The 25,402-nt window shown below is 41.7% G+C and overlaps 1 protein-coding gene across 6 annotated transcripts in view; it reads left to right on the forward strand.

Annotated features, from left to right (window-relative positions):
* Positions 1–25,402, forward strand: part of MCF2L (MCF.2 cell line derived transforming sequence like) — a 164,534-nt gene that overhangs the window by 29,215 nt on the left and 109,917 nt on the right. Inside the window, exon 1 of one of the 6 annotated variants that reach the window (XM_071743790.1) lies at positions 6,802–7,036. The exons of 3 other annotated variants lie outside the window; for them this stretch is intronic. In XM_071743790.1, coding sequence (XP_071599891.1) covers positions 6,958–7,036 — 79 coding nt within the window. In that variant the 5' untranslated portion in view covers positions 6,802–6,957. Of the gene's footprint in view, positions 1–6,801; positions 7,037–25,402 lie in introns of those variants that run through there. 2 more of the 6 variants (XM_071743799.1, XM_071743822.1) reach the window with 2 other exon arrangements.

Consider the following 25,402-nt stretch of genomic DNA (forward strand, 5'->3'; position numbering starts at 1 on the left):
TATTAGGAAGACTTTTTTCACTGTGAGGGTGACAGAGCACTGGCACAGGCTGCCCAGAGAAGTTGTGGAGTCTCCATCCCTGGAGACATTAAAAGCCCAGCTGGACACATTCCTGTGTGACCTGCTATGGGTGACCCTGCTCTGGAAGGGGGGGTTGGATTTGATGATCTTTTGAGGTCCCTTCCAACCCCTAACTTTCTATGATTCTATCATCCTATGAATGACGAATCATAAGCTGCATTTTCATAGAATCATAGAATTTTCCCATGTCCTTAGTGTGTTCCCTGAGTATTGCACCGCCTCGTTTTCTGAAAATGGAAAAAGCATTCTGTCACCCCGAAACTCCAGTGAATGCTACATTTGAAAAGATGTACAAGTGAAAAAGGGCAGTCAAATTGTAAGATACATCCCATTTTAAAAAGTTCTGAATAAAAGTTGACATCTTTTTACTCTGCTTTATCTGTGATAAAATTTGTCAGCCTGTTCCTCAAGGGTAAGCACTTCAATTTTATTCTGTGCAATCAAATTGAATTAGTCCTGGAAATACCGTACTTTCTTATTCTGAATATTCCTTAGGTTACGGATTTTATGTAAAGTTAACAATTCTAAGTGACAGTTAAATATCACATTTTGTTATGGAGTAATTTCCTGAGAATGTTTTAAATCACTACTGACTCAAGAATGGTAGATGTAAAGACTTTTATGGTGTACAACCAGTTCTTTTGAAATAGTGATTTTTACAAAGCAGGACATGTAGTAAAATTGGGACTTTTCTTAATTCTGCAAACCTGAACAAACACAGAAAGGGACTGATGTGAAGTCTAATACTATTTAGGAGTCCTGATATGTTAAAACTTTGGACAATGCTGGACAGATTTTGGTTTGTTTTTTTTTGAGGGCAGGGGCTGTTAATTTTGTGCCTCCTCACCCTGAGTTTCCATTGAAAGGAAAGCACCATTGCAAGAGAAGATAAAAGACTGTGTTTTCTGATAGATTTAATTTCTGCATTTAAATAGAGAATAATGACTCTGCAGGAGAATAGGACTATGACATCTTCACATCCAGACTCTATCACCTTTCAGTACCTGCAATTTCCATTTCTTTCTCTGTTTAAAGTACTATGGCTTCGTGGGGTTTTTTCTGGGGTTTGGAGCACAGTTTGCCTTGCATGGCCCTTTCTCTACTTATATCTATCTGTTGAGTGCCCCAGAGGAGAAAACAACAGTGATACTTCATTTCATTATTACTTCTGTTTGCAGCCCATCTGTATGCTTCCCACCTTCCACCTTCCTGACTTTCTACAGAAGGTGCTTCCTTTGTCTATAAAGACACCTCAGTGAACTTAGAAAGGTAGGATCTTAGGTGCCAGCAAAACCAGGCAGTGTTCATTCGTTTTCATGCCTGCTTTTAGAGGGATGCAGCTGCTGGCACATTGGGGTCCCCAGGCTGGAGAGGGACAAAGGACTGGAGCAGCAGGCATTTGGAGGTGTTACACTAGATAAACACTTGCAAGGCTGTTGGGTCTGCAGTGATTACTTGATCCCATATGGCAAAAGAGGAGGATGAAGAAGAAAACAGAATGAAGCAGTTATTGGGAAACTTGGTTTGTTCTAAAAACACAGAAGATCAGTGAAAGGTATTTGAATGACATTTCATTCGTTTCCTTCATGCAAGCAAGAGAGGATGGGGAAAAAGAAGACCCTGCATGTTATGCTAAGAAGTACTGAAAGTCTCAATGGTCTTCATTTTAATTTAATTAATTTTAAGACCTTGCAGTCTGAAGTGCCTAACTGCAGAACTTCATGGAAGTATGAGGGATGCTGCTCTAGTGTAAAACTGAGATACAGGATATGAAAGCAATTGTTTATAAAAGACTTAGTGGCCAAGCTAGGCTTTAAGAACTAATCTTGACTATATGTATTTTTTTAAAGAAAGGCTAGATTGCAAATGATAAGGAGGAAAGAAAGATATTTAGGGATGAGCACTGAAAGTACTGGCAGGTGGAATATAGCAAGTTTGGGCTGGACTGCAGAAGAGGCCACCAAATCAAAGTAAGTTTGTTGCACTTCAGCTATTTTCTACTACTTCTAAGCCATTGGTCTGAGCAATACTGGAAAAGCAGAGGAGCACCTACGTAAAAAGGGGGTAAAGCTTTTCTCCAGCTGCTGAGTAGTTAGGTACCACCTTGGCCTGGTCCTGTATGTGACCAAAACGCACTCCAGATGAGGGAGCTTGGAGAGCAGCTGCTAGGCCATTTTTTAATGTACAGCACTTAATTTCTCAAAGGAAGATCTCATGGAGGTTGATCTGATGCTGACGACCTGTTAGAGATTTGATAAATTAATATATTAGTAAAAAAGGTATAATTTCGGTGGAATTCCTATATTAAATGCTCTTGCACATCTGAAGACTTCTTTGTGTTCCTGTATCAACTTCGCCCATAGTCCAGCTTTGTATGAATGTATGAATGTTTGAGTGTCAAGTTTTTAAAAAGAAAAAACTTTACTTTTTTTTTTTTTTTTTTTTTTCCTTCCTGCATGTATTTGCAGGGTAATGACTCGTACAATGTGAAGTTCTCTGTATTCCTTGAGATTGTGAATCTAGGAACAATTTTCTCCTTGTGGAAGAGCGAGGTGTTGCCAAACCCAGAATACTGCCATCTCTGCTTATGAATCCCAGTTTCAAATCCCAGATGCTTTACATAATAAAGCCTAACTGGGCTGATTACCAAGAGAACTCAGTCATTCACAAAAATAAAAGGGAAAAATCCCTTTGCTTCATGAAGGAAAAACTGGTGCCAAGAGGAGGTTGAAATGTTAAAAATGCATTTTCTGTTTGGATCTTTCATATCAACTGTCCTGTCTCTCCTTCCTTCCCCCTTTTCTTTAAGGCTGGGGATCAGTATCACTCTTGTGCAGTGGGTGAATGTGGGAGTTTTTTGTAGGACCTCCGAGGACCTAAATTACAAAACAATCATTCAATGGGTCTCTTCCCACTCTGCAGGAGTCAAGCTTAGGTAAGTCTCTGGGTATATCTACGGTGTCTTAGGTGGTGACATTGATGCCTGTAGCTTCACAGCTTACAGAGTCTATAGAGTTTTGTGGCATGTGATGCTGGGACCACCCAGAAAATAGTGTGGCTGACTTGCTGTTGACCACGTGGTATTGTTGGAAAGTGTGGGATATCTAGTAGAGGATTCAGCTGCATAACCATCCATATTCCCCACCCTTCATCATCAAAGCCAGTGATGGGGTAGGGCCACTGCAAAGCCACAGGGAAGTCTATGTGTGTTTTTATTTCTTGTAGTCCTACTTTATATTCCATAAATAGTGTGTCTTGTGCTGCAGCTGTTCTCAGAGAAATGAAGCTCCTGTGGGTTAAAATGGAAGCCCTCTCGTGGATTAATAATTAATTAAAAAAGAAGAAATGGAGAGTTGCTTTAGGTGGGGAGTTTTCTGTGGGTGGTGGGGAGTAATTAGAGGTGTAAAGCATGGATTTCTGCAGGAGCTTCAGCTATTCAACATAATCCTGAGTGAACTGGAAATGGAAAGGAAGCATGGAAAGGCAAAATTTGCAAATATATGAAACAATTCAAAATAGTCTGATTCAATCCTAAATGCAAACAGTTGGAGAATAAATCAGTGAAGTTAGGGAACTGAGCAGTAGAGCAGGTGAAATTAGTTGTTTCTACTGGGTGATACATATGAGAAAAGGCAACACTACTCCCTAAGCTAGTGCTTACCCTCGGTAAGAGACCCTGGTTGTGGGTATTTCCCTGAAAACAGCAGCAGCTCGGTCGGCAGTCAGCATTGGTCTGAAAGGCAAACAGAGCATTGCAGACCACTGAGGGGGACACTAAGAACAACAAAATCCTTATGTCACTGTGTAACCTCTGCTGTGCCCACTTCTTGAGTGCCATGTCCAGTTTTGTTCACTTTGTTAGGGTAGAATTAGGGTATGTGGGAGCATGGAGAAGGCGGGCAGTGGTATGGGATTGCTTTTGTAGAAAGAAGAACTAATTAGGAAATTTTCTGTCTGGAAAAATGGCAATTGGAGGGGACATAATATCACCTACAGTGGAGGTCTGTATAGCCATGAATGGTCTGGGGAAGTGAATAGAGAGTGTTTATTTCCTGTTTTTTTCCCACTGCTTCACAAAAGGCAAACTGGGGCACCCAGAAAAAATTCAGAAAGGCAGTTTAAACAAAAGCAGTTTTTCACACAGCACATCATTAAATTTTGGAACTCATTGACAAGTGATATTACAGAGGTCAAAGTAAAGTTAGCAGTGAAATCTTTAGGTATATTGTTGCAAGTATCTTTTGCTCAGACAAAACTCATGGCATGATTATATGTTAGTGACTTACGGTTACTGCTGGGGCTCATCACATGAGAGGGTAGTTGGGTATAATTTATTTGCAAAATAGCTACAGTTTTTAAAAAACATTTAGCTCTTTGAGGAAAAAACAAACAAACAAAAAAAAGTTGTTGTGGCTTTCAAACCCAAGGGAAATTTAGAAAAAAAAAACAAACCAGGACAGACCTCCAGAAATCAGGTGAAACCTCACATCCAAAGAGCCCTGGAAGTTGATTGATTGAATTCTGCAATACATTTGCTCCTTGCTTATTATCTTTTCAGTTTCATTGGAAGAAATAGTACAGATCATTTGACAAAAATGTTTTCACTGCATTTTAAATGTCTAAGACAGAACAGAAAGTCTGTGTTCCTCAAATTTCTTCATGAAACTATTTTTACACAGTGCTATATTTCAGCATGAATTCAGCTGTTGCAACAGGGGCTTGCTGAGGACCACTGAAAAGTGTTTTTGTTAGAGGTGTAGCAGAAGTTAAAAAACACAATTCCAGAAGCAGCTTGAATTTTTGAGTAGGAGCTAAATACAGATATTTAAAATGATCACACGCTACCCGGAAAATGAAACCAACTCCTATTCTGTTTGCAAAGTCTCAGGTGCTAGAACCATATATAAATCATTTCACTCTCAAATTTTAATATAGCATGAGATGTATGGGGCTGAGATGGCATGTTTAACTCCCTAATACACCTTCAGAAATGTGGTGTGTCAGCTACAAACTTCAAGAGAGCAAAATTGTGGTAGCTCATCCCTGAGCTAGACTGGTGCCATTATTTACAGGACTGTCTCACTTTCCCTAGGTAGCTCATGGTAAGATGCTGGGCTTGGTTTTTGTTGCAAGAAGGCTCAGTTGGCTCCTTTTCTTAAGAGCTGGTTTTAATTAGTTTAAGATCTGTTTCTTTACTCTGACTCAAGGTTATTAATTAAACCACGGATGATCTGGTTAGATTCCAGTTTCTTACCAGCAGGGATGCTAATCTCAAATGCTGTAGTTAAGTATATTGAATATACTGCATCTCTGTTTCCTTCAGTAGAGAAGCTATACTTGAACTTGTTACTGGATCACTCCAGACAAGGCTGCCTGATTTTGAGGAATGAACATGATTAACAAACACATGATTACAAAAAAACCCCACAAAACCCAAAAGAATAAAAACCAAAGCCAACCAAACACTTTTAGGTAAACTACCTTTAAACTTTTTGGGGGGTTGTTTATTGTTTTGTTTTAGTTCATAGTCTCCTTAATGTTATTGTTGAGAGTTATGAACAAGTCATCATAGGTACCCATGTATTTTCCTGGGAAGGACTGCTGCTTTTTGCCTGATGTATGTAATCTGAAGAATCTTTATTCTGAATAACACAGCACAGTTCTTTTAAGTATACAGTAAAAGGAGTCTTTTTTCTTTTAACCGTAGATAACTGTTTACTTATTTTAATGGCTGAAATATAAGATGGGATAACTAAAACCAACAGGATTATTAGAAGACTGGAAGAATTCAGCTGACAGCAAAATCATTTAGTAGGCATCGATACAATCTTGAGAAAGGAAAGCATTAAAACCCTCATAGTTGGAAACTGGCAGAACAGCCTGGTTAAAAGCACTGAAAATCAATTATGAGGAGCAGTTGTACAAAGAGTCATTGTACGGCTTTCAGCCTTGTAGGATTTTCTGTATCCCTAAAAGTTTTCCAGTGGTAATACAGTCTCTATGGCAAATGGAAGTTTACTGGCTAATTAGGTTTGCTTTCCCTAGTTACCTTCTGCAGCAATACTCTTGTATATACTTTGGGGGGGTCTGCAGATTCTGACTTGAAAAACCCCTTGAAAGGGAAGCAGAGTTATGTGTTCTTGTGCTGTGGCACCACATTTAGGCACTCAAGCTCCTCCAAATAGTCTGGAGGATGGCTGTGGTTATTTTAGTGTTTAAAAGAAATTTGAACCTTCAAAAATGATCATTTCAAAATGAAGGTGAGGGCATCCTTTGGTCTGATGAGAGCAGAATAGCCTTGGTGTTGCCATCAGGAAAGCATTTACCCTCCAGAGCTGCTCACCCAGGCAAGAAGGTAGAGGGGAGCCCAGCGCTCACCTCATCCTGAGGATGGGGCTTTCTGGGAGCTCTCAGCATCCCTTCGCCGCGCTGCCGATCCAGCGCAGCCCTTCCCGGCGGTGGGAGAAACCGGCGGTCCGGCGGCTGAGCAACGCTTCGTTCAATAATTCTGGTGTTTCGGAGACTCTAACTGCGGGCAAACCCATACGCAGAGGAGGGGAGAGAAGTTTTAAGCGGCCCCGCTGTCATTAACATTCACGGCTCTGGCTTCAAGCAGCGCCCGCCTCACCCAGGCGCTGCCAGGAGGAAACGTGCGCTCCTGCCTCCCTCCTTCCCTCCCTCCCTCCCTCTCTCTCTCCCTCTCCCTCTCTCCCTCCCTTTCTTTGTGCCGAGGGGGGATCCATGTGGAGCAATTGAAATGCAGGGCTGCGAAACACTGCTGTAGTGGTCTGGTTTGGAGGTTTTTACCTCCCCCTCCTTTCATTTTTGGAGCAAGGGGAGCATGTTTGCTGTGGATTCTTTTTGTTTCCTCAGAGAATGAGATGCTGGCTGAAAACTGAAGAAATGGCTCTAGAAGAATTGATGCAAAGATTAAATGCGGTTTCCCAGTGCGCTGGTAGGAGGAGCTGCTGGTCTTAAATACTGTGTTGAGTGGGTGCTGTTAGTGGTTTTGTAGGATTTAGAGAAAATCCTGGTAATCTGACTAGCATTCTTTATGCATGCTCGCATTAACAGGAAAGAAAGTGTTAAGAGCTTTTGTCACCAGGTTAAACTTTTATTTATATTAACACTAATTAACATTTTTAGTGCTTAGGTATTAATGAGGCAAGCTTTAGAAGGCATTCTTGGATAGTTTTGGAGAGCTGCTAGCCCAGTCAAATACTCTTGGTTCCTTTTTTTGTCTGTGACTCAGCTGTAGCTAAGAAGTGGAAGAAATTATGGATTTGTCTAGTGGATGGATTGGGTCTCATATAAAGCAGTGGAGAGCTTGGCTAACTGTAGGGCACTGTAACCAGTATTTTGGGTGGGTCTAAGCTGCACTTCCATGAGAATGCAGAGCTGAATCCATTAATTGTGGTAAATGTAGTTTTACATCTGTATGGATTAGAAATTGCAGCAGATCTGATAAAATGGTTTTATCTCTGTAGAAAGATTATTATGATTTCTGGGATAATTTTCTTATGTTCTTGAAAATGGACATGCTTATTTGTTCAAAACTAGAACTGAACAGTAGTGTTTAGATCTAGGATCATTTTCCTGGCTCTTGTTCATACAGAGATGCAAACATATTTCAGAATAAAAAGTTACCTGGAAAGAGAAGAGGTGCAATTTTTGCATCCTTTGCAAATGCTTCTTTTCCCCTTTATTCTTAGTCAGTTGACAGATGTCAGAGGTCTTGCATCTTCTTGTTATCTAGGCACACAAATGGTTTGCTAATACAGAATATTTAAGGTATTATTAATTACATTATTAAAGCTTGGAATTTTTCTTCCAATTTCCCTGGCCCTCTGTCTCCTAAGGGTGACATTTTCAGCTTTTTCAATTTCCATGTGTTAAAAGGAAATAATTAGCAAGATGGCTGATTCTGTAGTCCAATGAACAGATAGATTTTATGACAAATGTGGAATAGACAGATTGTCTGCACCAGTTTTACTGGAGTGGGGAAATGGGTATTTTATATTTGTAACATTTTTTGGGGGGAGAGTAGGGGGGGGGAAGCAAGACTTAATCTGATGAGAACAAGCATGAAATTACAAGCAAAAGCCACCATACATACTATTTTCTTCTTTGTTTTTCCTATGTATTTTTCCCCTATTATCTTCCTGTTTTCAAAACATGTCTTGCATTAAATACTTGGATATTTGCTTGCTTTATTGTCTGTTTTGATTTTCTGAATGTTTAAATAAGAAGAATGCCAGCCTGTTGTTTGTCAGGGCATGTTGTCCTGTGCAGTTTATTTTATTAATTCGCACGTTGTTTTTTCCACTCCCTTACAACTGTTGCTGTAGTTTTTCTGAGGCAATAAACTTTAATAACATGTGGTAGAATTGTTTAAGAATATAGGAGGCTTTTCTTCCTGAATCAAAGTAGAAAGAGCCTCCAGACTGGCAGCAGGCTCACTGGTTTGCCCATGACACCGCCTGTCTCTCAGCTGTGCAGATGCAGGTACACAACACTGTGACCTTCATGTAAGCCACCAGCAGCTCAGAGTGCTGTTTTCACATTTGCCAACAGGCTCTGACTGTGCTCTGATATATAGCTTGTTAAATGTGCATGGTTTTCAAAAAAAAGCATCTGTTACTTTACTGCCAGTTTCTTGTTCACGGTGCTAAGCTGGCCCCTCGCCTCCCCCTTCTCTTTCTTCTTCCTGTCTGTAATCCTTGGGTGCCAAAGGCACCTCTTTTCTACAGAGAGTGGATGTGTTTACAGGTGACTTTCAGTTTTCTTTTTTTTCCTTTTTTTCTGCCTTTTTTCTTCCTTTTTTTTCCCCCTCCTTTTTCTTTTAGATTGCTTAGGCCATTTATCTGTTGCTGTCTCCCACTCTTGTGCTCTGCCTTGTCTTTGGGCCAAATTATCTACTGTCTGGCTTCACAGCTGTCTTTCTGTTGACTCAGAAACCTTTAAGTAAGCAGAGATTTCCTTCACAGCCCAAGGTCATGTGCAGGATTTTTCCAAGCCCATTTTTTCAATAGCTTCCTGCTTAGGAGTAATTGAAATGCAATGGTTCCCCCTGGCTGCCCCATAGTGCAGCTATGTACCTTCAGCTATTGAGGGATTTTCTCCTTTGTAGGACTGAAGGAAAAAGACTCTTCCTCTTCCTTCGCTTGTTTTTCTGAAGGATACAGTAAGAAGGCTGAGTTTAATCCCAGGTAGTTTTAAGTATCTATGTCAGGAGACGAATTCCCCTAAAATCCATCTGGCTGAAAGGAGAGAAGGGGGCATCTTCCTAAGGAAAGGCCTTTCACCTTCTGAAGTGCACTTCTCTTTCTCTTGGCGGACAGGAGGAGAAGCCTGGAGCATCTCCACTGTGCCTAAAGTTAGGTATGGTAAATCTGAGTTGCAGCCTATAGTCTTTTGCTGGTTTACCACAACAACCTTTCTGCCTCTGGCTGCTCTGCTGCTATCAAGTCCAATGGTCTAAGTAACCACAGTGGTAGTGGATCAAGGGCTGAGCTTGATGATCTCAGAGGTCCCTTCCAACCCAGCTGATTCTATGATTCTATGTGTAATGTGCTGACACAGGCTTTCTGGGCCACTTGTCCCACACCAGCACTTTCCTCAGTGGACCTTTTGTTCCTCTGCTCTGACTAAATTCAGATTTACTCACACTTCCAGCCCCTCTAGTAAATTTCTGGCCTCTCTCTCTTTATAGAATAGAATAATAGAATAATTTGTGTTGGAAGGGCCCTCTAAAGGCCATTTAGTCCAAGCCCCCTGCAGTGAGCAGAGACACGCTCAACTGTATCAGGATGCTTAGAGCCTTGCAAACCTCATCTTAAATATCTCAACTACCTCCCTGGGCAACCTGTTCCATTTTTCTATTAGCCTCACAGTAAAGAATTTTTTCCTAACATCCAATCTAAATCTACTCTAATTTAAAACCACTGCTCCTCATCCTATCACTACAGGCCCTTGCAAACAGTCCCTCTCCAGCCTTCTTGTAGGCTCCATTCAGATACTGGAAGGTCACTATTAGGTCTCCCTGGAGCCTTCTTTTTTCCAGGCTGAACAACCCCAGCTCCCTCAGCCTGTCTTCATAGGAAAGGTGTTTCAGTGCCCTGATAATTTTTGTAGCCCTCCTCTGGATCTGCTTCATCAGATCTGTGTCCTTCCTGCCCTGAGAGCTCCAGAGCTGGACACAATTCCAAGTGAGGTCTTACCAGAGCAAAGTATCAGAATCATCTCTCTGGATCTGCTGGCAACACTTTTTATTATGCAGCCCAGGATGTGATTGACCTTGTTCAACTTCATGGGGTTCACCTGGGCCCACCTCTCCAGTTTCTCCAGGTCCATTTATTCAGTCATGAATGTGTTATCCTCTTGCAGGATCCTTGAAGTACCTTTCTCAGCTACATTTTGCTAATCTGGACATCTTTCTCTGGCAAAGCTTTGATTATTTTTTCATCTTCCTCACCTCCATTTTATCCTCTAAAACCTCATAGATATACTGTCTTCTTCTACTTCTGGCTATATTTAGCTATTAAGGTCATAAAGATCATGCTCTTTAGTTTAACAAGATCATCTTCATATTCCTTCTCTGACTTGTGCTTCATAGTTCAAAATGAACTTTTACCTTGCTCTCATCATCTAATAAAGGTGCTCCCATGATATCTTCCTTACCTCCACAAATAAGGTGCCTTCTGTGGTTCTGTGATATGCTCCTTAGTCCTTCTAGTCACTTCCCTTCTATCAAATGGCCTCCTGGACTTGGATGAACGATCAATTGCTTTTAAAACAGGGCAGAAGTGACTTAAATAAATTCTCTATTTCTACCTGCTTTTGTTTGGGGTCTATTGTTGTTTTTAATCTTTTTTGGTTTTCCCAATTATAATTGTGGGGTTTGGATTTTTTTCAGAAAATTATTATTGATATTAAAAATAAAAAATAAAATCCTGATTTTGTCTGTGTTTATTTTCCTGACAGATAATTGCATAATTTCTGTTCATTTGGCCATAGATTTTACTTTTCTTTCTCTTTTTCAGTTCTGTTTTAGTATGAAATTGTATCTTCTTCCACAAACTGTTGTTCATGGGCAGAAGTTCCCCTCCCTGTGGAACACTGGCTCAGAGGTTGAAGTCCCAGGTTATGAACAGTTCTTGTCTGGGATCACATAGATTCAGTCCATATTGCTGTCTGCCATAGGTTTTCTGTTCTTTCTGTCAGTCACTATTTGTGTTTGCATCAGCACGGAGCTTAGAAGCCTTGCAATGGTGGTGTTGTCTCATTCCTGCAAACAGGCCATACAAATCTGGCATTCCCAGCTTTAAGCCTGTGGTAAATCCACTGATGTTTTCTTCCCACCTTGGAAAAGTGCCACTATTGCAGTTTCCATCTGTTTCCTCTCCTCAAACAAAATTTTAGCACTCTGCAAAAAGAAGCAGCATCTGCAAAGCAAAGATAAATATATATGTAGTTCTTTAGTAAAAATGTATACAGTGCTAGTATTTAACATACATGTACCATCCCTTTAGCCACTTCAGCTTTGGTCAGTTTTCAGTAGCTCCAGATTTTCTGGCATACTTACAATTTGGGCCAAACTTTACATATCAGTTCTCTGGCTTCGCCTTATTGTCAGGCAGGCTTTTGAAGTTTTGAAGGCTGGCTCACCTGTCTTGGTGAATTTGGAACAGATGTAGGAGGAATGTGCTCACATAGCACTTCCAAATGCCCAACATCACTGGAAAGAGTTGGCTTACCTCGAGGAGCAATGGGCACACCCTCTGGCACACTGAAGGGACATTATAAAGCTGTGGGCAGCTGGAAGGACCTGCTCAGTGTGTCCTCTCCATTCCTGCTTGCCTGGTCTTTCTTACCCTTGTAGCATGTGTCCTCGGTTCACTTGATTTTTAGTATGGGAACCCAAAAAAATCTTTCTGCTTGTGGCAGAGTGCTCTGTGTGTGTGCGTGTTAATTTGGCAGGCAAGCAGGTCTGAGAATGACGAGCATTAAATTATTACTTGGCAGCTTTCTATGTGGCTTGTGAAGTCGAAGAGATGCAGTTGAGAGCTCTGAATTCTGCAGGCTGTTAGCACATTTGCTGCACCCAGGTTGTATTTAATGGTAGTGGGGGATGTGTCTGTCTTGTATTAGCTGGGTGGGCCTAATTTCAGCTTTCCTGCCCCCATGTTGAGGATTAGCTATGAAAGGTGACTCTGATTTCCCAGGCCAGAGGGCATAGAGCAGGCGTGTTCTTCCTATCATGAGGTTGAAATCAGCAGGAATAAGGATGGAAGGATGGAAGCTGCTGTTGAGCAGACTCAGGTAGTTAGGAGTGGGTTGCTGATGTTGTCAGTGGGCAGGTATTGCTAGGGCTTCTGTGTGCACCTATGTGATATCCATTTCTTAGTAAATTCTGGCCTAAATCAAAATCTTTATTTTGCTCCTGAAACAGCTGAATGTAGTGAAACTGGTGGGAGTAGGATTCAAAGTTGGCAGCAGTCTTGTCCTTATTAAAGAGAGCTGCCTTTTTGGTAATCTAAGGAAAAAAAATTTGATCAACATTAAGGGTGATAAATTTTATTTTTAATCGAACTGTGGTTGCTTAAAAATTGCATCCCAGAATGTTAGAGTTCAGTCAAGTTTTTTGTTTGTTTGTTTGTTGTGTTGCTTGGTTGTTTTTTTTTAACTTACAATGGGGAGAGGAGAGGGAAGCAAGCAGAAAAAAAGAAAATGCCCACTTGACTTTAGATCCATTTGCAACTCTTTGAGACTGTCAACAATAGTGGCCTCTTTTATCATATCACCTACCCCAGTCTTTCACTGATTTTAAAGGCAGTTGCTGAACTACAGTAGGAAAATTGCAGTCTGTGCAAATATCTTTCAGCAGACAAACAGGAGATCAGGGCAAAATAGGGAGTGAACAGGAAATAATGGCACATTTAGAGTGGCTTTTCAGAGGACTGCAGGATGCATAATTGTCAGTCTCTCATTCAGTCTGTGGACTTTGGTGTGTATACTTAAAGCTTGTGGAGCCAGGAAAGCCCTGCCTGAAATTATGTACTTAGTGATACTGAAGAAAAAACCCCACCTTGTTACTCTGATGCATTTTTATTATCACAGTGACTCAGAATACTTTCTTGGCAAGAGTGCCTGGCACAGCTGCCTGCCACGCTTAAAACCAGAGAGATCCAAGCTGCAGGATTACCTCGTGCATATCAAGTAACGGGGGACTTCTGCAGAAAAGGAACAGCTCAGCAGAGGGAAAGGGGTGTGATACATAACATGGGCTGCATTGCCTTCGAGGTGTTTGCTCCAAGCTGAGGTGTCGAGCTAAGCCAGGAACCAGGAGGTGCTTGGCTCACCCACCTTTGCCAGTTCACAAAGTTGATCAAGTGACCTACTTGTGCTTTCGTTGTTTCTGAATCAGCCCAAGGACTTGTTAAGGTTTTCAGTGTCTGAAACAGTGCATTTCAGCTGGAAGTTTGCGCCTGCTGTTTTACAGTATCTGGCAAAGGCACTTTAATTTCGCTTCATTGTTTCTTTTGTGTCCTATTAAATACCAGCCACATATGCTTTTATTTCAGATAGAGAGAGCGTGATCTTGGATGCTTTTATATGGATTAATCACTCATAGGTCTCTTGAGGTAAGCCTACAATGCCATGTTGGATATTTTGACCTCATTTTACATTCTTCAATTATCCCCACAGCTGCATAGCTGGAGCATGAGCTACCTGGCTCACTGCATGTAGGAATGCAGGCATCGTGCCTGAGGCAAACTCGTTAGTAGTCCAGCCCTTAACATTGCCTTTAACAGCACTGTGGGTGCAGCCAGCTCAGCGATGAGCACAAGTATATGGTCCTAAGGTATGTGGAGACAGGATTATGATCCTGGGGGTTGACTTACTACACATTCTGGGCAGTATCAGACAATAGATCCCCTTGCTTATCAGGAATCCGGTGCTGGATATTAGTTATAGCCTCAGCCTGTCACTGCTGGTCTTTTTGTGGCTTTTGAGTTTTTCTACTAATGCTTTGAGTTTTCTAATGACTGGTGGGAAGTGCAGTTTAGTTTGTGGTGTACCAGGAGCATGGAGCTGGCTTTTGAGCTTCTTGCATGATTCCCTGGAGCAGCGGGGAGTCAAGAATGATGAATGCCACGCTACAGTGGTGAGATGATAAACCTGATCACACAAAAGGTGGAATTGACTGTGAGTTTCAGGATGAGAGTAAGCTGAAATAGAGAAGCCTGTTCATCACCTACCCCAAAACGTTTTCATATCTTCATGTGAAGGAAGACTGGGGGGACCATGAGCTTAGGAGGAGCCTTAGGCAGATCAATCCCTTTGAGGACAGGTGGGAAGACACCTGCTTTGCAGAGCACGTTGCTCAAATTGAGGCAAGCTGATAAGGCACAGTACAGCATGGTACTGCCTGGTTTTGAGGGTGTGGGTGTGTAATGCTGCTTGGCAGCCATCTGACTTCTTAAAATTGATAATCTGGGCAAAAAAGGTGTTTGGTGGGTTTTGAATCACACTGCTGTGAGGTGGGTAGGCCTTTGCTTTCCACCTGCCCTCTTACTTCAGGACTTCACATGCCTCCCTTGATGTGCTTGAGGCATTTGCTAAGTGCTGGTCCCACTACAAGTCTTTCTGTCTTCAGTGTTTCATGTAGCAGGCAAAAAAATTTGCTCCAAGAGGTGACTGTCCTAGTTCTTTGACAGTCTCAGTTCTCGTTGAGCTAGAAAGGACCTCCCTTTGCTTTCAGCTCCTGCCTATAGCCTGATAAATTTAAAGGTAAAATGGCTTTTCACATGAAACAGCATGATAACTGATATAAACAGAAAATAATGAGAATACACATTACTGATTTTAAAAACAAATGTTCAGGCTCTACAACCTCTGTTATTAAAAATATCAAATGATAAATTACAGCCTTTCTGGAAACAGTTGTATGTCTGGCTGCTGGGCTAAGCAAAGTGTTCTGCTTTGGTCAGCTTTTTTGTCCTGGACTTCTGATTGTCACCCCATGTTACCCTGTGTGTCTTCCCTGGTTGCTCAGGGTTTCTTCATACCACATGCCTGTGTTTTAACAGTGGGTTTGCAAACCCAGCCTTGCATCAGCTTTTGGCCCTTGGAGTACAGTAAGCAAACCAGCACGTTGCATGACTCATTTGGCTCCTTTTTCTGTGTTTACCTTGCATGTGTTACTACAGGAATGATGCCTCCAAAGCATCAGCCAAGAAGAGGCCCTGCCAGTCTTTAATGGTGCCCACGGCTCTGTGTCCTGCTGCCACTGAGTATCTGTAATTGAATTGATTATTCCCTCTTTCCATTATCTCAGCATTTTCAATTTTAGCATTTACTGCAGTGAAGAACGAGAAACTCATCTGGTGAATTCATGTTGAGAGATGAAAACTTATGACTGGGTTTGGCTGATTTCCTCTCTGCTTCTCCAAAGTGCCTGACTCTCGGGCAAGCACCTGCTGTGTGGCAGGGCAAAAATTACCCATATTGTCCCCTCTCACTGCAATACACTGTGCAGTCCTCTCTCCAAACACTGGCTAATTCTTCTCCTGGGTTTATTTTTCAGCTTCCATCCATATCTGTAACGTGGTTTATATTACCCACCAGATTTAACAAATGCAGCTTGATGCCATCTTTACTTAGAATTTCACTTTTTTTTGTACATATTTTACTGAAACATTCAGCATATTTGTTATGGCATTTATATGAATTTTTCTGTTCTTGTAAAAATCATAGAATCATAGAATCATAGAATAGGCTGGGTTGGAAGGGACCTCAGAGATCATCGAGTCCAACCCTTGAACAACTACCGCCACAGTCACTAGACCATGGCACTGAGTGCCATATCGAGTCGCTTTTTAAATGTCTCCAGGGACGACGAGTCCACCACCTCCCCAGGCAGCCCGTTCCAATATCTGATCACCCTTTCTGTGAAAAAATTCTTTCTAATATCCAATCTGAACTTCCCCCGGCACAATTTAAGACCGTGCCCTCTTGTCTTACTGAGAGATGCCTGGGAAAAGAGACCAACCCCCCCTGGCTACCCCCTCCTTTCAGGGAGTTGTAGAGAGTGATGAGGTCTCCTCTGAGCCTCCTCTTCTCCAGGCTGAACAGCCCCAGCTCCCTCAGCCTCTCCTCATAGGATCTGTGTTTGAGTCCCTTCACCAGCCTGGTTGCCCTCCTTTGGACCTGCTCCAGCACCTCAGTATCCTTCTTGAACTGAGGGGCCCAGAACTGAACACAGTACTCGAGGTGTGGCCTCACCAGTGCTGAGTACAGGGGCAGAATCCCTTCCCTGGACCTGCTGGCCACGCTGTTCCTGATACAGGCCAGGATGCCATTGGCCTTCTTGGCCACCTGGGCACACTGCTGGCTCATGTTCAGCTTCCTGTCAATCCAAATACTTCAGAATAAAAACTCCCACACAAATATTCAATATAACCAACAGAGAAATAAGCATGTTTGTGTTTGAGGGAAGGGTTTTCCTAGCTTACTTTGAGACCTCTTGGCAGTGGAAGAAGGAAAGAGGAGAAAGATGGGTAAAGAAGCAGAACAGGTGTGTTTGGTTGTGCAGCTTGGATGAGAATAGGAAGCTGGCAGAAACGAGTATATGAAGTATATGAAAAGTCTAAAAAGATTTTCAGGATGTTTTGTTCATAGATAGTCATTTGGCAGGACATGGAGCTGGGGCCCCATAATATAATGTGTGAAACAATACGTTTAATAGTTATGATGGAATATGACCTACATTTACAGAGTCACAAGAGTGATGAAAATTCATCATCATTACTTAATTCATGCTTGAGTAAATGTCTGGCCCTAATTATGAGACAGCTTCAGTCTGCTCAGGACCCAGACATTCACTGTTATCCTGGCACAGCTGGTTTTGTTGAGAACAGCCACAGTCAATAATTCTGTTTTTGAGCTGTGAGCAAATGCTGCTGAGGCTGCAAGTGACCTGTGGGATGCACTTTGGAGTTCTGTTCCTAGACATTTGAAGGTAAAAAGAGGCAAAGAGTGTCTGAGGACATTGGAGAAAGCAAGAGGAGACCCCAGAAGTTGTTTATGATGGTTGAAGTTATGTCAGCAGCTTACAGAAAAAAAATATGATTTCAATATCAGCCAAATCACTTGTGAAGTAATTTATGAAGGTAAGAAAAAAATACAAATCTTTCTAATAGTATACTTTCTTAATTTCCTTTTGCTGAACCTTTTCAGAGTTTCTTATACCCAGCTCATGCTGTACTTGTCTTTCAAGGACAACCCAGTCCGCTTCAGACTTTGGAGCCATTGTTGTTTCAGTCAGTTCCTTTGAAGAGAACACCTGAATTGCTCTGAGAGCACACAGCCTGGAGCTGGAGAGGGATATTAATAGAAACAGCTTCCCTCTGTTGCTGGATGAAGGCAGAAGATGAATTATTTCAGTGTGGCAGGCGTGGTGGTGTTTTTCAAAGCAATTGTTTACATTTTTGAAGATCTAACAGGGAATTAAAAAGGTCTGATAGAAGGTCTGGATAGCACAGAGGGCCGCCGTGCATTTTGTATCATGAGAGTGAAGATATTTATTAAACAAACTGTTTTGTTAATTTTGCACGTATCTAAGTTAAAGTAGTACAAAAAATTCCCATCCAACTGGAAACAAACTTTTCCCTATCCTATCACCTGCCTTTTAAAACATGGAAACAGAACAATTTGGGCTTTTTTTTGACATTATGTTTAAACACCCCCTCACCCCCTGATGGTTCTTTTAGGGTAATGGTCTCAAACTATATTCAGTAAAGGCCTTGCCTGACTTTTATACGACACTGCAGGCAACTCTTATCGGAGCTGATAAGAACAGGCAGGATTTTAATTTTTATCCCCTCAGGAAGGCAAGAGATCCAAGAGTGGTTTGAAGGGAAATGCAGGTACCTGAGACAATCTTGATGTGTGGCTGCCAAGGCAGGAAGGGATCTGGGTGTTTACTGTTTGGCACTTGCACTTCAGAGAAGCCCCTCCTGTTCCCCCACATTCCCTCAGGAGTTCCTCTCCCATCCTTTCCCATCAAGTAGCTCCTGACCTTTTGCAAGTGGGCATTGCCTGAGCTGCAGCATTGCTGATGGCTCTCTGCTGTGTGTCCTGCCTGAGAAGGAAAGCAGTGGTACAAGAGAGAAGCCTCCCCACTCTCTCATTATCACCACCTGCCTGGCCCAGCAGCCTTGCTGGTTTGACAGCCAGTCTGGGGCTGCCCATGACATGTGAGATGTGTGATGCATGGCTGCTGTAGTGAGTAAGCCCTGTGACATTAAATAGGTGCAAATGCATTATATAATATTCGGATCTTAAAATACAACTGGAAGAAAAGGAAGCAAGATAACTTGCCAAGAGGGACAGGGATATATTAGAGTCCAAAGGAGGTCTCTGAGGATGATCAGGGGACTGGAACATCTGTCCTATGAGGAAAGGCTGAGACACCTGGAGCTGCTTAGCCTGGAGAAGACTGAGAGGGGATCTTAATAATATTTACAAATATCTGAAGGGTAGGTGTCAAGAAGAAGGGACAAGTCTCTTTTCAGTGCTGCCCTGTGATAGGATGAGGTGCAATGGTCACAAACTGGAACACAGGAAGCTCCACATCAACAGGAGGAAAAGCTTTTTTTTACTATAAGGATGACAGAGCACTCTCAGCGTGCTTAGAGAGGCTGAGATTTTCTCTAGATATTTTCAAGACCCATCTGAACATGTATCTGTGTGACCTGCCCTAGGTGATCCTGCTTTGTTAGGGGGCTTGGGCTTCATGATCTCCAGAGGACCCTTCCAGCCCCTAACATTCTATGATTTTATGAACTTGTATACCCCCTGTCCACTCTTTCTTAACCTTTCTCTCTGCTCCCTGCTCCTGGCAGCAGATCAGCTGTGTGCAGTCATATGAGGGCTATTTTTGTTGAGTGGCCTCTGAGAGGCCTCACAAGCCTTGTATACAGATCAAGAAGAGGAAAGCCCACAGCTTTGCTTGGTTCCTGCTCTGTATGCATCACTGTCCTGTGCAGGGAGCTTGGGCCACAGTGGGTGCTGTGCCAGGGGTTTGCAGAGCCTCCCCCCACACAGATCCTGGCTCTTATGGGCCCTTTGTCCCATTAAGCCTGGAATGCTCCACAGACAGCTGCACTGACTACAGTTTACTGGAGCTGTGAAGTACTTGGGAAGAAGTTATTAGAATATCAGATTTAATTTTACAGGATCATTAATGCTGGAGATCTCAAGCTTTAAAAATTACTATCGCATTCTCAAAATACTTTGGGGGGAAAAAGATTAGTTTAACCATTTTTGCCTTTAGAAAGGAATCTTCTGGGAGCCAAAGCCTGATTTATAAGTGTGTTACTAGTAACACATTAGGCAATGAATTAGTAAGTTATTAATCGATGAATAAATGAAAGTGTGCTTGTTTTAGAGGCTGGTCTGCTCTCTTCTTGTGCTGGGTATGGCACTGCACAGCCTGCCAAGTCCTTTGCACATGAGCTATACCACACTCGACAGCTCCCTGCCTCAAGTAACTTTTTATCAGTATTAGACACGGCTAAAGAGGAAGTGTCAGGCAAGCGTGGTGGAATTGATGGGGGAGAAACATTCCCAGTAAGAAATAAGGTCAGGCACATTGCTGCACAGTCCCTTCAGTGGGCTTCAAGCAGTTTTTCTTACCTGCTTTTATCTGGAAGAATTATGGGTGTGTGCCCCACAGGTACCTCTTGGCAGGTCTGGTGCTCTGCTTGCAGGGGTGGAGTCCTCTCATGGTTCCTGCCCGGGTCAGTCACCTGGGTTTCCTTTCCTTGGGATGGAATGGGATGGGAGGGTGAGGGAGGGCTTGGCACTTGGGCATCTCCTCCCCTGATAAAGCTGGGGCATGACTAGGGTAGGAGCCTGGTGAACAGCAATCAGCCCTCAGGTTGTCTCTGTGTGTGGTGTCTGGTGATAGCTGTAGGTAAACCTGGGTATCCTGGTCTTCTTCATCTCAGTCACTTGTCAGTAAGCAACTGAAGCTACAAACAGTAAGACATGAATAGTGTTGTTTTTTTTTTCTCCAGTGTTCTAGTTTTCATTTTTATAACTTTTTTTTTTCTTAATTGATTTGAAATGGCATAAAATATTGACATTTCATAAGTGCAAAATGGTGGTTTCGTATGGTGTAAAGTCAACACTTTGTTAACTTGTTGGGCTTTGAGAGATATTATATCACTGGTCATCAAAACTGCAGTTTCCCTAAGTAAAAATGTCTAATGTCAGGCAGTAATTTAACTCCTAGAGATATATCAGATTATGACACTCAATAAATTAGGCCAGTTTACAAAAATAAAATAAAATGCACCAAAATACCAAACCAAACTGAAACAACAGAACAAAACAAAACATCACCCAGGAGCACTCATTTTAATTTCTAATTTCTGAAGCTTTTTGAAAACAGTTGTTCCTAAACCATTTTGCAGGTACATCTTTTACCCTAGGCTTGCCCTCAGTATTTGGATTGAAATGTTTTCTTCATTAGACCTGTGGCCACATTTGTAATGAGAAGGCAGTTTTCTGCTACAACTGTCAGCAAAAAGGAGGAAAGTAAATGCCAGGGATTTTTTTTTCAAACTGGAATTGATTGTAATATGATTTATTTTATTAAAAGCAAAATTTCACCTGCCTGCTGAGAAATTTTTATTGGAGAAAAAGTTTGGTAATATTTTTGGCCAAAAATAACATAATGTAGCCCCCAAAAATCTGCTAAAAATTGCTGGAGGTTTCTGACTAGCAATACTGAGCAGAAAAATATGGTTGAAGAAGGGGAGACTTTAATATTCTTGTGACTACAAATATGGGTATTTTATTTCTAGATGTCACATCCAGAATCGTGTCAGCCTGTGAAAAAAGCTTCTTTTCATTTACTCCAAAGACAGTGTAAAGTATGTCTGAATATTCAAATTAGGATCTAAAAGTCTTCTTTCTTTGATTTCTAAAAACAGGTTAGAGACATTAGACTATGATGGAAAAAAAAAATTATGATTCATTTTGAAGGTGGATGACAAACAGTAAAATAAATTATAGAAAGAACCTGATATTCTGTTTTAGAAAACTGTGTCATAGGATGCATAACTGAAAAGCAAAGTATAGCATGCTTGAAGTAATGGAGCTGCTTGCATGCTGAAGTAGTTGCCCAGCACTGTCCAGTTCAATAATTGTGCAGCTGGGAAGATTGTCCTGTGTGAAGAATTAGCTCCATTTTGCAGTTGAAAATTAATTATTCTTTTCATCCTGTTGTTGTGTAATTTGCACTTTCTTTATCTGGTTATCAGTTGCTTCATCTCAATAGGGACAACTGATACCTTAAGTTCAATTTTACACTTTCGTAAAAAAATAATGTCAGAATTGTATATGTATTTTCTTTATTGTGAGTGTAGTATCATACTGTGATATTATGAATATTTGAAAATGGGGAAAGGACAGCCTCATTTGACTTTATGCAGATGAAGTTTACTCTTTTGGAAGTCTTGGCCATACCACCTGTTTGTATTTATTGTGCAATACCTCCCCAGCCTAACTCTGGGTACATGACAGAGATATGGAATGATCTTTGTGCCAAAACACTCATGAATACTCTGGCTGGTTGCAATGTAGAGAAAAGATGCTTCCATGAGCACATTATTTCTTTTAGCCCTTGCTTCCATTTCATTGGCAAATTCAGATAACTAGATAAAGAAAATTATTTCATATAGCATTTTACTACAGGCAGGTATGCACACAGCCCAATTTTAGTCTGGTAAGTGTGATCTGAGCTGCCTTCTGCAGTCAGTGGAAGGGAACAGTGTCCTCTGCACGCCCATCAGTGCAGAGATCAACTCCTCTGAGATGGACCTGGAAGGGGCTGCTCTGTCTCTGCCCTGGGAATCATTCATGGGTATAAATCACCCTTGCTTAAAGTTAACGTGCATTTTTAAACCACCTACCATCTGGTGAGACTAACTTGGTGAAGAAAGAGTTGATTCTACTTTTTTTCTCTCCCTTGCCTTTGGCTTCCCATGGTTTTTCTTGCATCAGATGAGAGAGAGGGACCTGCCAATTATCTGAACCATTGAACTGGTTCAGTTTGTTGACTCAACAGAAAAATGCTTTTTTTGTGGGCAGGGAAGAAGAAGTGTTCTTACTGTCAAATCTCTAGACTGCTCTGCCCCTCCCAGTGGACATCTGAGCTGGTGCAGAGGCAGCTGTGGTGCTGGAGGAAAAGTGATGTGGTAGGACTGTTCCTTCACTTGCACAGTTGAAGTCTGCAGTGGAAAAATGGTGAAACTCCCTGTCTTTGTGACTCTTTCCCATAATTTGTATTTCCTGAGTTACCCAGTCAGTATAGTAATCTCTTTAGAAGTTTACTTGTCTTGGTTAACCTCAAATCCAAAATGGGCATTTTTGTGGTCATTTTGTGGGCATTATGGCTGTTGGTTCATTGTCTGGCAAAGCAGAGAGATGCTTCTTGCTTTGTTACAGTACTGTGGGTACTTGATTTCTGCATGGATCCACTGCCCATTAAAGCCAGTTTCTGTACTGAAACTTGTGATGCATCTCTCTGTCAGGGTTCAAGTTAATTAATTCTGAGCTCACTACTGATCTTGGGGCTCATTCAATGGGTGTAATATCAGGCTCTTAGTCCTCTGTGCTGCATGAATTAGAAATGTGACACTTCTGCTCATTCTCTTCCCTGCCTGTAACTCAAGTCTGCTGCACTTTAAGATGTAATATCTACACACTATTTTACACAGAATTTAATTTCATTGCTGTAAAAGGTAGCAAGTTACATTTTACATGGCACAACTTTTCCAAAGTCTTGCAAAATTCTTTACAGCTCTTAAGCAAATACGTGATGGGTCAAGCAATATTTTTCAGCAGGCTTTGAAAATGAAAATTATATAGTTAGAACTTACAGGGAAATTCAGGTTTATAATATGTATAAACCAATACTCCTATGTCTTCAAGGTCCAGATTTTTAACTTTTTAAATAAGATGCAGGTGCAGCCAGTGATTCACCTAGACTCTGCATTTACCTTTGCCTCTTGACCTTGCAGTATATCTGAAGAAACCTGCAATAGGATGGTGATCTGGGAAGGAACAAGGCTGGAGGCTGAATGTACAGATTGTGTCTAAAAGTATTATTTTTAGTTTGACATCTTGGTGTTACTTTAGGGAGCAATAAGTTTCTCTTCTTTTCTGGTTCACTGGATATTATGAATTGCAGTTTACAGTTTTGCCATAACTGAATCGAAAATTAAAAGTGGAAAACAATCTGAAAAGCATTACTGATTAAAATAGAGACAAAGCATCCATTGTATTAGTAACAACTTTTAAGTATCTGTTAGCAATCAACTGCAATGATAAGAACTAGAAATAATTTAACTTCTTTTGCTGAGGCGCCCTTTTTGATTTTTTTCCAAGCCAGCCATTATTTTAAGGTTTGTCATTTATCCTGTTCTGACCAAGGAAAGCCCAACTACATGGTGGCTGCATGCTGTTTTGCTAGCCTTGACGTGAAACATACTTGCTATATGTTTCTTTTTTTCATTTAAAAGTTTATATTCTTAATAAATGTACCTTGCAGTGCTAAGTTATGTATCTTAAATGTTATCTGAGAACATTTTAGTAATTTCCTGGTTATTAAATTTTATTATTTAATTATAGTACTTGCAAAATTAATGTCAGAAATTTACGCTTTTATACTTCCTACTTTGCAGATGCTATCAAGATTCCTGTTGTGTTACATTTTGAGAAGAGTATATTCAAACTCTCAAATTTCTTTCAGTTGGCAAAGTGCCTTAAGTCATACATTGGAGGCGTAAGATACTCTCTGAAAAGTGAGCAAGTTACATCTAGGTTTGTCTGACTGCCAAATGTCAGCTCCTCCAGGGCCTTGCAATTTTTTTTTGCTCTGTAGGCCACTAATGATTGTCTGTAAGATTGTGTAAGAGTAGGTAACTCATCAAGGTGTTGTGTTTTACCACATTTGATTAAAATTTGTGTCCCTAAACACAAATGTCAAAATAAGCTTGTAATGTCAAAATAAGCTATAAGGAGGTTGTTTCTTATTGTGATGTCTTTTTCACACACATGCACTGCTCTTTCTGCCCCTGCTTATGTGGAAGGGGACATTTCTTCATTGACCCAGCATGAATGGGATTATCCCAAGTCTTGCTTGTCGGTTTTCTCCAATGCACTACAACAAAACAGCTACTCCAAGTGAAGCAACAATCAGCCAGCACCGAGCAGCAAGTGCACAGGAATTCAGGCAAAGCCAGAGACACTTTTCCCTTGCATGGTAGAGCTGGGATCCTCTCTCCTCTTTCCCTTTCCCTCTCCCTCTCCTTAAATGAGTCCTGTGAAGTTAACTCTCATCTTTGCCTTTTGGTTCCCAACGCTGCTGTCCTTAGCAGATCCCTTCCCTTGCCTCCTTCACCCAACCTCATACCACACCCTCTCTCCCAGTGGTTCTATCTCCTCTGCCCTCACCCTCTTTCAGCCCATAACCCCTCCCCAGTGTCCCTGGCACCAAGTCCTGTTGCTGGTCCCAAGTTCTGTAACTTCCACAGGCCTCCTAGCAATATCTTTTCTCAGTGAAACATGACTCTTTTTGCCCAACATTTTCAGTCACCCCAGCCCAGCCTCCCTTTCCCTCACACTGCACTCTCACTGACCTTCCCCAAGCTGCCCAGCTCGCCTCCACCTCCCACTGGTAGCCACATTTATACTGCTGGGGATCCTTCTGCCTCCCCTGCCTGGTGGTTTTCTGGAGGGAGAAGGCAGGAGCAGCAGGGAAAGGAGTGAGCTCCCAGTCAGACTGGGGATGTCTGGGGATCTGTGTCAAGCCCTGAGGCTGGAGGTGCCTTTGCTCTTCCTTGATGCTGTTGTCACACCAGAGGTTATGGACTTAACACATTATGGATAGAATGTTCTGGGCCTTGTGGGGCTCAACTTAAAATCCATGACAAAACATAGCAGTTTATTACAGCCAGAGGGGTGGAAGGATGCTAACATAGTGTGGGTAGGAGATGTGTTTGTCAAGACACAGAGGAACTGGATCCTAAATTTTCACTGCCATAAAGAACTGCATCACCCCGTGCCCAACAATAGACTACTTTTTAACTTTCTTTGTTGAAGGGGCCCCCTTTGGAAAATAAAGGAGATTTTGTTCAGCCAGTCCTTTAATTACTATGTCTGTCTGTGTGCATTTAGGGGAAGGGGGCTCAGATAGCCTGATGAATTTCAACAGAAGGTCTTTGTGTAAAATGTATGGACACTA

Source organism: Heliangelus exortis, chromosome 1 (genome assembly GCF_036169615.1).
Source record: "Heliangelus exortis chromosome 1, bHelExo1.hap1, whole genome shotgun sequence".
NCBI classification, from domain to species: Eukaryota; Metazoa; Chordata; class Aves; order Apodiformes; family Trochilidae; genus Heliangelus; species Heliangelus exortis.